The sequence below is a fragment of the Mus caroli genome, chromosome 7 (genome assembly GCF_900094665.2).
Source record: "Mus caroli chromosome 7, CAROLI_EIJ_v1.1, whole genome shotgun sequence".
In the NCBI taxonomy this organism is placed as follows: Eukaryota; Metazoa; Chordata; class Mammalia; order Rodentia; family Muridae; genus Mus; species Mus caroli.
The window spans coordinates 99,338,775-99,352,567 of record NC_034576.1 but is presented as its reverse complement, the minus strand read 5'-3'; the positions used below and the strand labels follow the sequence as shown (position 1 = coordinate 99,352,567).

General features: G+C 45.4%; 1 protein-coding gene and 1 pseudogene across 3 annotated transcripts in view; both read right to left on the bottom strand.

Annotated features, from left to right (window-relative positions):
* Positions 1-13,793, bottom strand: part of Tenm4 (teneurin transmembrane protein 4) — a 699,747-nt gene that overhangs the window by 263,179 nt on the left and 422,775 nt on the right. For 2 of the 3 annotated variants that reach the window (XM_029479435.1, XM_021166324.2), the window contains exon 6: positions 6,339-6,548. The exons of the other annotated variant lie outside the window; for it this stretch is intronic. In XM_029479435.1, the coding sequence (XP_029335295.1) occupies positions 6,339-6,548 (210 nt within the window). The remainder of the gene's footprint in view (positions 1-6,338; positions 6,549-13,793) is intronic. 3 annotated transcript variants of the gene reach the window in all.
* LOC110297533 lies at positions 13,023-13,609 on the bottom strand (annotated as a pseudogene).

Genomic DNA, 13,793 nt, shown 5'->3' with positions numbered 1-13,793 from the left:
ACCGGGGCCAGTTTCTATCTGCATGGCTGTGTCTGTGTGGCTCCGTGCACTGGTCCTGGGATGGCTGTGTGTCCTATGTAAGTGGGAAGGGAGAAGAAAGGACATTAACTGACTTTTCAATGTAGTTGTGATTTTTTTCAAGTTAGGAATCAGGCAAAGCCAAAGCTGACCTCCGTACACTTGAAATTGGGCCAGGAAATGGAGTCCCAAGCAGAGGTGGTATCTGTTCTAAAGACAGCGAGACATCCAAACATCATTGGCAGAGAGAGAGAGAGCTCAGCCAGTAAAGTGCTTGTCTAACAGGTGTGAGGACTTGAGTTTGATTTCTGGCACTAGATAAAAAGCTGAGTGCTGTGGTGAACACTTAAAATCACAGTGCCAGGGAGGTAGAGACAGAAGAGCCCTGGTGCTCGCTGACTAGCGAGACACACCGAAGTGGTCAGTTCCAGGCCATAGGAAGACAGCAACATTGCTCAAGATGACACCTAAGGCTGTCTTTGATCTATACGTGCACATACACACACACACATGCCAATAGACATTAAACAACAATAACAACTTTGAAGCTGGGCATGGATATGGGTGTGGGTAGCCATATTTGTAATCCTAGGACTTGGGAGGTTGGCTTAGGAGGATCACAGGTTCAAAGCCAACCTGTACTACCTACACATCAAGGCCATGTCTTAAACAAAACAAAACAAAACAAAAAAAAAACCCTAAACCAAAGCAAATGAAACCAAACCAGCCAGCCAGTCAACCAACCAACCAACCAACCAACCAACCAACCAATCCATCTTGTTTGGTTGCAAAAATGTGTCTTGAAATGATAGGAGGCCTGGAGTCTGTCTGTCTGTCTTCCTTTCTTCCCACTAGTATAAACGATTTGTCTGCTTTTCTGAAGAGATGCTGATGTACTTGGTGACAGGAGGAGTTTTAGGACAAGTACACACACAGGATACTCCATTTACTCTGAGATCTGAGAAGAAAGGAGTCTGCCAGGCATGTGGTTCCCAGGGGCTCATTTACTTTAATAAGAGCTTTCTGCTCATAACACTCCTCACCTTCATCTTTCTGAAAAGCACCCACCAACACGTAACATGTCTTTGGGGGGATGAATGAAGAAAGGAAGGAATCAGTGTGTCTTCCTAGCAGGGAAGAGGGAACTCGGACGGATTTCCCCATGCAGCTTGTGTCACAAGAACGGGTTTACCAACAAGTGTCTTTTCATGCAAGAAGAGTTGAGAGAAGCTGAAGACAGGATTGGCAGAGAACTTTACACACCCCAGCAACCTTTCATTCCGGGAACGTGTCAAGCAGGCAGACCCAAGTCCTATGGCTGCCACGGGTTCCATGGGACTCACAGCAAAAGAAGAAAGACAATTTGGCTGGGCACGTCTCTCTATCATTAGAAGCTGGCTTCGTTTTGCTTTCTGATTTCACAAGCTGACTTAAAAGGACCCAGCAGACTCCCCTGAGAACTCTGCATAGGTTCTAAATTAAGTTGGATTTTTAAATTTTTTTTTTTTTTTTAAGAAAACACTTTTTGGAAGGAGCTTGCCTACCTAGCAGTGTTTCCCATTTAGAAAGAAAAATAAACACTCCTCTGCTGGATTGGAAGTCAAAACAAAAATACTCCCAGCTGCCTAAGACCTAAGCAAGTCAATGAAAATGCCCAGCAACCTTGCTGCTGGCCACTGAAGCCTTTTCTAAGGCCAGGCAGGAAGGGCCTGGAGCCTGGGGGAGCCAAGGACACGTGGAGGGTTTGCTTTTGGGGATCTGCAACAATATTTTATGTGGCAAATATCTGGCCCAATTTATCTATGAAACCCTGAAGTCCCCATAAAAATATTCCATAAAGATTCCATGCTCTGGTCTCAGGCAGGCCTAGAGTTCAAATCTGACCTTATCATCAGGGGCTCCCAGAAGCAGAGAAAGGAAAGTGGCTTACCTCTCCGGGACCATGTTACCTCTTGTCCCAGAGACTGGAATAGCTCACAGCATAGATAAGAGGAGCCAAGGACTCCCTAAGATAAAGAGGCTCCTCAGTGCTGTGTGCTTCATAAATGCTCGTGAGGTGAGCAATAGGAATCAAACAACCTGTAGTTCTTTAAAATGAAACAAACAAACAAACAAACAAATAGTCCAGCTCAGTTCTGGTGGAAGTCCTCTTACCCTGTCAGTCTTCTGCTGGATACAGAAAGATCTGAATCTGGCATCAGAAATAAGGCAGACAGTAGAGAGGCTCTGGAGGCAAGCATGCTTTGGTGTTGAGTCTTTGTCTCCCAGTGGGGTCATGATTACTTCACTGTCCTCATCTCTGGGCCTCAGTTTCCCCCCAAATGAAATGTAAGTAACTGAAGCCCAGAGACAATAATGCACGTAAAGGGAATGTGTGCATACAGAAGGAGCTCATTAGATGCCTCTCCTGCCTTCTCTGGCTTCGGAAAGCTCTCCACGGCTCTTTATTGCTATCTCAGGGCTCTTCACTTCCTGACCCTGTTAAGCCCCACCCCTAAGTTTCCAAAGCCCCCTGGCTTAGGATTCAGATTAGCTCAATTGATGAAACACTGTTGATTCTGGACGTTTCTATGGGGTTAGGACAGGCATCTACTTAATCCTAACTACTTCCTGAGCTCCTGGACTGTGCCCAGTTGATCTTTCCTATTCACATGGGTGACTTCTGTACGAGTGCCCTGGGGAGGATTAGGGTAGTGATGACAGAAAGAGCGAGTTACCCTCTCTTCTTTTCCATGGGGACAATGAGCTGTGCAGAGATGCCCCACACTTCTTTCTGAGCTTTACATGGGGATTTCTGCAGGGCAGCTCTGAGGCCTCACAGACCCTGGTCCCAGCACTGTCTGGAGCTAACACATCTGCTGGCAGAGACTCTAGGGGGAAGGCAGCCTGGGCCCTGAGAAAACAGGTTCCAAGGGGCAAACTCCCTCCCACTGTCTCCGGAAACCACTGGAAAGTGAGAAACCTCTGTGCTGTCACCCTCCAGTAGCCAGAGAAGCAGCCCATAGCATCTAAGGTACAGTGGGAATGAAGTCTCAGGTGAGCTGCCCTTTGGGGATTTAGCATTTGACCTGCCTCAGGTGGCCTCAAGCCTTAGCTCAGTGGCAGAAGATGATGTATGGAGGTCGGGACATTTACCTACCATCTCTGTTATTTTCTGATCCTGCCCAGGGCCTCTCAGGCCAGCAAAGTGCTCTCTCCCTCTGATTTTCATCCACAGTACCCAGCTTTGCTATTTTAAAACTATCACAACTATGGCAGGTTGTCCACTGGGACGGGGTGGGGTGGGGAGGATGGGGACCCTTCCTGAGATGGCACATTGGGGAGCTGGCTCTGTAGCTTGCTCACTGGGTCATTCATTCACTTATTAATCAATACAGAATAAACAAATACTGAAAAAAGAGCATTTGTGAGACCATGGACAAAACTGCTGAAAGTGGTTTTTTTTCTAGAATACAGATTATGTAAGAATGTCACTTTCACTTTCCTAGATCATCTGGGGTATATTTATAAGGTATAAGTATCCTTACTTCTATAATTACCAAAAGCAATACAGATAACTTCATTAAAATATATTCACACTTCCCCCTTAAAATCAAATTAAACTTTACAAACATTTACTAGAGCCACACGTGGTGACTTACTCATTGTCACTTGCACCAACAGGACATTCCCATGTGGGACTTTAGGGACAGAAAGATGATGGAGCACAGCAATAGACTCTCATGGCACCTACCCCAGAACAACAACCAAGCAGAACCCAGGCTCTCTCTTCCCACAAAGGCCACATTTACTAATGATGGTCAGGGAGACACTCTCAGAGCGAGACCCTGGGGAAGGAATCCAGAGTAAGATGAGGCCCCTGGGAAGCAGGAGCACAGAGGAGCTGAAGTGAGCAAACATCTGTAGGCCAACGGCCTCCTGTGGTCCCTGCACAACTACAAAGTAATAGTGCCTCAGCTTGTATCAGAGCATGTGACAAAGGCGCAGCTATGGGTCAGTTAGTAGCAAAGGGATAGATTAAGGACTTTCTTCTCTCTTCTTTTTCATGAAAGGCTTATTTAGCCAGAAATGAATGCAGAACATTATTAGTTATCTACCAATCTATCTATATTTGTTCTACATATGTGCACTATTATACACCCCACACACACATACATACACACACGTATGTATATGTAGATATATGTATATGTATTCACACATGTAATTCTTCTTCCTCAACAAGCTCATGCCCTGACTGGCAGAGTCATGATCAGCAGTACCACATGACATTAATAAAACCAGAATACCTTAGAAACTGCTTCATCACTGGCAAGATGTCCCGAAGCGAGACAGTGAGTTGCCAAGGACAGATATCCAGTGACCCAGAGAGCTGGAACTCAGGTCTGTCACCCTTAGTTCAGGGTTCCAGCTTCTGTCCTCTTAAGAATGCTCTGGCTCAGAGAAAGTCCCCCAAACCCGGGGCCCTGGGGTGCATGGGGTTCTGTCACAGAGTATGCAGGGCCTGTGTGCGCATGCTCTGTTCAGCCGCTGGAGAAGCTCCAAGGATGTTGCTGTGAAGCCTTTCGCACCCTTCCAGGTCAGTGCCTTATTTTGTGTCAAGGTTCCAAGATGTAAAGGAGTGGAAGCAGGCTGCCCAACTCCTACCCGGGATTCTATGTCCATGTGTACCCTTCTGTCCAGAATAGTGCTAGCATCAAAGTCTGTTCCACTTGACCCATTCTTACCCACCCAGCCGGCATCTCTAGGAGGCATTTCCAACTCCCCCAGGCAGTGGTGAGACTTTCTCTCAATCACCCTGTCACCCAGCACCCGAGGCTCCTCCTTTCTTATCACCTTTAGCTTTCTCTGGCTGTTCCTGAGAAAAGAGAGGGCCTCTGGTGTTTCTCCTAGCATACCGAGTGCTCCACAATGTGTAGAGAGCTTTCACAGAGACACTCTGTGTGTCTGATACAGGGAAGTGGCAGCTGATGGGGTAAGCATTTACATTTACTGGACCCCCACCCCAGACCCTATGATGCTGTTCACTGAGACCTGGATAGCACACTGCCTGCTTTTACATTTGAAAAACCTTGGGGAGTCAGTGAGATTTGTCCAAAGCTCCCAGCCACAGGGCTTTTGATAGAACTGTGTGGCTCCACCAAACAACCCTGCCTCATGTTCTCCATCTCTGCTCCTTTCCCAAAATATGGTGTAGGATGCAGTTTCATAAATCACTTATAAGATTTACTTTATTTTAAATTATATGTGTATGTATACCTGTGCATGCATACAGATGCCTACAGAGGCCAACAGCATTAGATTCCCTGGAGCTAAAGTTACAGGTAGTTGGGAGTCTCCTGACATGGGTGTTGGGAACTGAACTCAGAACCTCTGGAAGAACAGTGTATATATTCTTAATCACTGAGTCACCTCTCTAGCCTGTGCAGGCATTCACAAATAAATGCTTGTCAAATCAATATACATCGTCCCATGGTATTTGCTGGAAAAGCCTACTTTCTTCTATTAGAATTGGAAAACTTTGGTGCCATTATTGTAATCCCAAGCCCTCTCACATCCAGTCTTATGTCCACCCCATAGTGGCTTGGATCCCCTGCAGGAACATCTTTGTGGAGAAATGCACTGGCTGCCGTTGGGCAGGTGGGTATCTCTGGCCAAGTGTAACAGTACAGGATCTGGGTGGTACTCTTTCCCTACAGCCTCACACCTCCTTCTCTTGAGGAAAGCAGAGGAAAGCGGAGAAAAGGAGCGAACCATGGAACCATGGGCAGGCAGGTCCTGATGAAACCTAACAGTTCTGCCCGTGGTCAGACTCAGCTCTGTAGCTGCCTGCAACTTCAGGCTAGGGAACTTTGAAAAACAGCCTTGGGCTTCAGCCAACAACCTTTCTCTCAGTTTTCATATTGTTATTGAGGGGCACTAAATTCCTGCTAGTTTCAAAACCTTGTAGGGAGAATCTAATGAAGCAACAGGTGACTATGTCTGGCGCGGTCGCTTTGCACACAGCAGCAAGCCAATCAGTCAAACATGTCCCCCACCCTCCAATTTGGGTCTTTGTCTCTGCTCAGTGTTTGTCTCCTGCTGTCTGTGATCTCTGTTTCGTGCACCTGTCACGGGATAAAGTCTCCTCCATGGGGCAGAGACAGGAGCTACCTACCCCAAGCCCACGGAACTACCCAGGTCCCTGTCTACCCACAAGCCCACCATGCACCAAGCCACTCCACCCCTGCAAGCTGCAAGCGGTCGAGAGCAGGCATAGCCCACGAGAAGAAAGAAATGCAACAAACTATCAAAAGTTAGCAAAAAAGAGAAGCACTTACCGTTTGCTGCGACCCCCAGGCTGGCGGAGCCACTTTTAACTAAGAATGAATTAGGGACAAACTCTTCCTCAGAGTCTGAGTCCGGGGTTGGCTGGGCCACACCGTTGCCTAGCAACCGCCTCTGGCTCTCATTGGCCGGAGGGGAGGGGGGCGGGGAGGGGGACTGCTCAATAGGGGTTGATGAAGCAGATGAACAATGCAAGGGAGCACCTGCGGGCCACAAAGACAAACACAGACAGAAAAAAAAATAATGAAAATCGATTTCGAGGCACACGGGGAAGGGGAGGCAACAAAATAAAACACGCATCAACGGGGGAGGGGGCTCTGAACGCGACGATACACTGCACGTGTGGCCCGCACAAGGACTGACCCTGTGCAGAGAAAGTTGGCGAGCGAGCGCTCCTTCTGAAGAGCAGGGAGAGCTCACAAAAGTGGGCCTAGCAGAATACCTCAGAAACAGCAGGAGGGTCTTCTAGTTTAGCCTTTCTTTAACAGAGGCAGGAAAGCCTGGGGTTGTCTTCTGCTGACTGAGCCTTTTTTTTTTTACAGAACAACTGGCTGCCCTCTTTAAGCCACAGTGGCCTCTCTGGTAAAATGAGCAGCCAGGGTTGGGTGAAGGCCGAGCCCTTGCGACCCAGCCATTCTGTGATGTCACTGAACTGAAATGATGTTCTTATTAGTGAGATTTGAATCCAGCTAGCCTGCAATAAGTCCCAGGCCTCATAAAAAGGTAGTGAGAGCTGGAAAAAATGATCTAAGGCTCTCTCCCACCTTTAGTAGCTTAAGAACTTCAGCATACCAGTGTTTTAGTTCTCTGAGGATCTAACATTTTTACGATTCTTAAATTCTGACATTCTTTGCAAACTTCTTGAAATCAAGGGTTTTAGTGGTCTTACTCACTCCCTTAACCAAAGAGCGTAATGTAATGCCAGGCTTACAGAAAGCACAGAAGAGATATTTGTTGCATATATTAGTGCTAGAGATCCTATATACTAGGATCCTTATGTTCTGATAGTTGAAATGATAACATTTCTAAGTCTGTCATATTAAGACACTGGCATTTTATGGGTTCCAAAAGGCAGAGATCTTGGCTCTGATTTTCTGTGATATAGGGCTATTACAAAGTTCTAAGGGTACGGCTTTCAACAGTTCTAGGAACAAATGCCCAGCTCTTCAGAAGGAAGGGACAGCTCCAGAGAGTTCGTCTTCTTGTCTGCGGAGGATCTTTCCACACATGCAGTACATCGAGTACAAGAGAGGACGTAAGCACAGACACACACACAAGTATACAGTACAACACAGGCATTGCCCGGCAGCAAGGGCTGTTACTGTCTCACACCTGGACCGGCAGAATATGAGTAGAGTAAGACATAACCCTAGGTCGCCAGTTCTGCAAAGGGCCATAGCCTCAGGAAACACAGCCCGTCCCAGATCAGAACATTTAGCAGGATCCTTAGAGGCACAGAACTTCTGATTAGGGTGGCACACATAACAGAAGGCCTCATGGTTCATAGCCACCAAGTCCAGCTGTATTTTACAGCTCCCACCATGTGATTGTCAACCCCTGAGTCTAACTGCCAGTCACTGCTTCATAGAATTGCTTCATGACATTTGGCTGGTTCATTTCAGAGCTTCATTAAGGACAATGCAGGAACTGGGGAATCAGTGACCAAGGTACATTTTTGGGGGTGGCTTTTTGTTCTGGCTCTTGGTTTTTTTTACCCCAAAACTTTGGGCTATGATTCAACTGTCCAAACCAGTATTCCTGATTCACCATGAGAGCCTTCCCTGACACGCTTAGCAGCCAGCACAAAAGGCAGAACACAGCTTTCTCTGGACAGGCCTGGTTTTCCCCATTTGATACCATTGGTTTTTTTGGTTATAATTTAAACATCTGCAACACTAAAATATGCAATACATCCTGTGGGCATGGTTCACACTCAGAATGGGCTTCCCAAGTTTAACAGAATCGAGGTTTACATCACTGTCTACCATTTTATCAGCTCTATGATTTTGGGGGAAATGACTTCCATTTGCCCGTTAGAAAGCTGTCCACTCCCCCTGCACTCTGGTTTTTATGCAGCTGCTATCAGCACTAAAGATGATCTGTGTGACTGTCCAGGATACAAGAGCATATAGGAGCCCAGAGTCAGAGCTTACCAAATGTTTAGGAAATGTAACAAAACCATTACATCAAGGTCCCTGTTCATGAATCTTCTCCTCCTGCAAACTTTCTCTACCAGGCTGCATTTATTAAGCAACATATATACCCATTTTCTCATATTTTTTTTAAATCTCCAATCAGAGCCTTTGATGAACTGGGCCACGCCATGCCAAGATGTTACAATATCAGACCAAAGCTAAGGAAGAGAGTATGTTGTTCCAGAATGCTTCTGACAGCCCCCTCACCCTGCTCTCAGTAGAACTGTCAAGGCTTACCAACTACACCATTATATAATTAAGTAAATTGTTTCATTTCAAAGTTCAGGACCTAGGTTCAAGTCCAGCCCTATGCATCTCTCAAGGCATCCCATTCCCCACACTTTTCTGTATTCCTCATTTCTTGGGTTATGGGGTGTCCATGAACACTCATCACTAACTGAGTTCCCCAACAAAGGGTCAAACTTTAGTATGTTTGGGAAGCATCTGTGAGGGACAGACATTGTCCGAATTGTGTATGTTACCTTCTGTTGCATGTATTGGCAGCCATTCATCTCAGTGATCTCCAAGGTAGAATAATTTCCCAATAGTCAAGAAAATCATAGGAAATATTTACTTTGTCAATTCACAAATTTCAAGTTTCTATGTCATATATGTTTTATGATACCTGTATCATAGCAATTGGAATTGCTATGGATGGAAAGGCTTGGGATGCCAACCTTGGCTCTAGCTATTTAGTTTCCCTAGAGCAGTGGATGTCTACACATGGAGAGTAAACACTGCTTCATCCTACAGATATCACCCAACTGTCTACTGTCAGGTTGGAAGATGAGGAATACGAGAGACCCAGCATGGGAGAGCTGGTGGAAAGGTAGGGGAGAGGAGCATGTACTTGGGCTTTAAGTAAGACAGAGGTGCCGGGCGTGGTGGCGCACGCCTTTAATCCCAGCACTTGGGAGGCAGAGGCAGGCGGATTTCTGAGTTTGAGGCCAGCCTGGTCTACAAAGTGAGTTCCAGGACAGCCAGGGCTATACAGAGAAACCCTGTCTCGAAAAACAAAAAAACAAAAACAAACAAACAAAAAAAAAAAAGTAAGACAGAGGTAGGAAAAGCCAGGCAGTGTGTCAATCAGATGTAAGGGATGAAAGGCTGGGGTTCATTTTATCTGGGAAGTCAGAAAAGCTCCAAGGACCATAGACAAGGAAGAAACATTTGCACTTTTAACACCAACTGGACATTTGCTTTTGTGCCACTCAGTATTTGTGTGTATTTCTTTCTATGTATGCATGCAGGAAAAACTTGCCCATCTATGTAAACTATAGGATAACCATATCAATTAAATATCAGACTGCTTGAATTTCTTCATAATATAAATTTTTGTTAATTCTTATATATATTGTATTTTGAGTATATTTTTTCAGTTCTCCCCTACTCTTTTTTTTATTGCCCTTCCCCTTTCTCATTTATCCCCTAGAAAACGTCACCTCTACTTTCATTGGATATATACATATATGCTATGTACATTGCTTAGGATACGGCCCCAATGAATCCAACTTTAGCATGGAGTAGGTAAAATTGGGCAAACTGAGGGAGAGCAGACACCTGCAAGGCTGGGGTGGAAGACGTGACAGAGCTCTTACAGGAGACCAGCGATGGGTGTGTGCTCCCCATGCGATAGTACAGATACTGCTTCATTTCCCATGGGAAAGCTTAAGCGGTGGAGGCTCAGAGCAGTGAAATCATTTGTCTGTGGCCAAAGGGACCCATTAGAAAACTAGTCCCTGAAAATGTCTTAGCACCGAATCCTGAGAAGGAAATTGATGAACCCTAATTTGGATTCCCAAGGAGGCTCAGAGAAAAATACAGGCTCAGGGAAAGAAATACAGAGAAAGCAGAATCACCACCATCTTCCTTCCCACTGGTCTAACCCAGGACCAAAGTTAAGTTTTACTAGCAGGTGACATTGCACGACTCTGTTTTTCTCCTTTAAAAACTGGAGCAAGAGCGAGCGAAGTGTTGCTGGAATTAATGACCTGAGGCTCACTAGTAGCCCAGGAGTCAGCTTGCTCTCTGTAAAGGCTCAACAAATACTGCTCTCTCTGCTGTCTCTCCACGCAGAGACCTGAAGAAGTCTGTTTCAGAAAGAGACACTGAGAGTTCTGCAAGCCTGCCAATGAGACTTCTATAAAATTGTATCATTTGATGATATAACAAAAGAAAAGAAAAGGAGAGGAAGAGAGAGAGAGAGAGAGAGAGAGAGAGAGAGAGAGAGAGAAGATATACAGAGAGACTGCAGGTCAAAGAATCCTGATATCTAAATCACACCTTTGTGTGAATTGATACTAGCCTTTAAAAAGAAAACCATTTGAAATCCAATGTATATGCTCTTCTGGTGTCATAACACTTGGAAGGTCGAGGCAAGAAGATTGCTGTGAGCTGGAGGCCACCTGTCTCAACCACCATAATCAATGATGAAATAAAGACAAATATACACCCAAAGAGAAAGAATGAAAGAAAAGAACCTTGCCCTCCAACCACAGTCCAGTAGTTGTCCCAGGAACATCTTTTAGCACTCTGGATTCTGAGAATAATTTTGGAATATATCAGAAGGCTAAATTGTGTGGCATTAGCTGATAGACAAGTTCATTTCTTTCAAAGAAGATCTATTAACAAGAAGCCCCCCCCCCTTTACTTAGCATTCCTGAGAAATCCATTTGACTGCCCAAAGGAAATTGTATTGATCAGTGTTTAACCCCATCCAGGCTACGGTAGGGAAATCTGTGGCATGTGTAAAGTGTCAACAAGTACAAGCTCCTATCTGGACAGTTTTAGTTGTGGCCTTTGGGGAGAGATGATCCAGAGAAACTCCCTGGGTCATCTGAAGAACTCCCTGGTAACTTTTGAACTGGAAGCCCTGTAACATAGAAGTGCTGAGCCTAGCTCACAAGCATCACTAAAAAGTGACACAACATCTCTTTCCCAGCGCCACTTTAATCACTTCATCTAGACGGAGCACCTTCTCTCTCTTCTCATGAACAGACATCCACTGTCTATCTGCCCATGGAACAAGTGAAATCCTGTCCAGTTCTGAGGAGAGGCAGGGGCACTGACAATACCTAAGAGACTGGGGTCCGGTGGAGGGTCAGCAGCCCTTTTGCAGCAACACCACAGGCTGCATCTTATGCCAGTCAACTGTCTTCATGTCTACGGCTTGAGCCAGCCAGGGGCCATGCACTGCTCATCTCTGTGCTCTGGTCCAGCCTAGAGTCTCTCATCAGTACCAATTTGCTGAACTTGTTCCCCTGGCTATTTGCATTGATTCCATCTCATTCCTTTTCAAAGGGATGAAAATCTGGGAATGGAGAGTGACCATCTGTCACTTGTTGGGAGTGAGGCAGCCCCAATTTGTACTTGCTGTTCTGTACTAATCCATAATGGCACCCTATTTTTATAAAGGATCTTATTTGGACCATGTATTAGGTGGTTACCCTGTTGTAAGGCAGTGAAGTATACACTGAGCTCAACACCAGAGGACTCTGTAGTCATGGAGCAGGAGGCAAGAGCTCTGGGCAATGTCAACCGAGCATCTCACTACCTGGCAATCCTCTAGCCTTTCACCTGAACTAATTCCCAAGGTTCTTCCCCGATCCAGCTTTGCAAAGGATGGAAGCTACAGCAGCCTATACTTCCTGTGTTGTTCAGAAGGTTAAAAGAGGCAATAAAAAGATGCAGGATAGAAATGATTTCAGTTACAGTAGGAGATCAGATTCTTCTAGCCCAGGAAAGGCTCCTAAGATCTTTATAGAAGGTACGAATTTGGGTAAATGTATTAGAAAAAAGGTTAGCAAAAATTAAAAAAAAATCTTTATAATGTCATCACTATGTGAACAATTTTAAATTTGAACATGCGTTTACATCTTTAATCTATTGTTCAATGGCATGCTAGGGAAATGGCTCCGTGTGTAAAGGTCCTTGCCATACAGCCTGACACTGAGTTGAAGCACCAGAGCTCACATGATGGAAGGAGAGAACAGACTCCTGCAAGCTGCCACTTGACCTCCACATGTAAGCATTGGCAGACATGTCCCCCCCAAATAAATAACAAATAAAAACATAAAAAATGTTCTGTAATGAGCACATGTAGTTGTTTTCATACTTTTAAACCGGTGTTTTAAAACTGCAGGGGAAATGAAGTAGTAAGCATGAAAATATCCGTGTCTAGTAGGTGCTAAGTGAGCTGTTGGTCTTAAGTATAAACACAGATTTATATACTGAAAGTATTAATATAGCTAGGTATAAGCTAATTTTTAACTGAGCAATTCCACCTCTAAAAACTTATGTAAAAATGACTTTTGAAAGATTTTTATAGATGTTCTTAGCACGTAACAGTAAAAATGAAAAATTTAGAGAAAATTTTCAAAAGGTTAAACATTTTTTTTTTTAACGGACAAAGGCTTGTTTATTTTAAAGACTGATCCACATGAGGCTGCAGCCAGGCCGCTATGTACAGACACGAGGGAGGCTTTACTTCTTGGTCTCCTCCTCCTTGGACAGTCTTGATGATCTCTTCCTTCTTGGCCTGGAGGCGCTCCTCCCAGCGCTTTTGTGCTTCCTTGTCTTAGACCTGCGAGCCTCAGCCTGGTCAGCCAGGAGCTTCTTGCAGGCCTTGTCTGCCTTCAGTTTGTGGATGTGCTCCATGAGGATCCGCTTGTTTTTGAACACATTCCCTTTGACCTTCAGGTACAGGCTGTGGTACATATGGCGGTCAATCTTCTTAGATTCCCGGTATCTCCTGAGAAGCCGGCGCAGGATCCTCAGCCTTCTCCTCCAGGTCACCTTCTCGGGCATCCAAGCATTGGCAGTGCCCTTCCTCTTCCCTATGCCCATATGCCTGCCCTTCCGTCGGGCCAGGGTGTTTTTCCAGCAACGAGCCCGGGAATGGACAGTCACAGGCTTCCGGATGATCAGCCCATCTTTGATCAGCTTCCTGATCTGCTGACGGGAGTTGGCATTGGCGATTTCATTGGTCTCATTGGGATCCAACCAGACCTTCTTTTTCCCGCAGCCGAGGACACTAGAGGAAGCCTCTTCTGTAGCCTGAACATACTCATGGCTGCGGCCGCAGCAGCGAAAGGAAAGAGCTTGTGGCTAAACATCTTTTATTTTAAAAGCAAGTGCATAGTTATATAAAGTAAGACACAGGCATGCGATGTTAGGATAGACAGAGTCTGTTAACTGTGCTTATAACAATGGCAATCAGACAAGCAGGGTGGAAACTGCAGGAAGGTTCTTCTG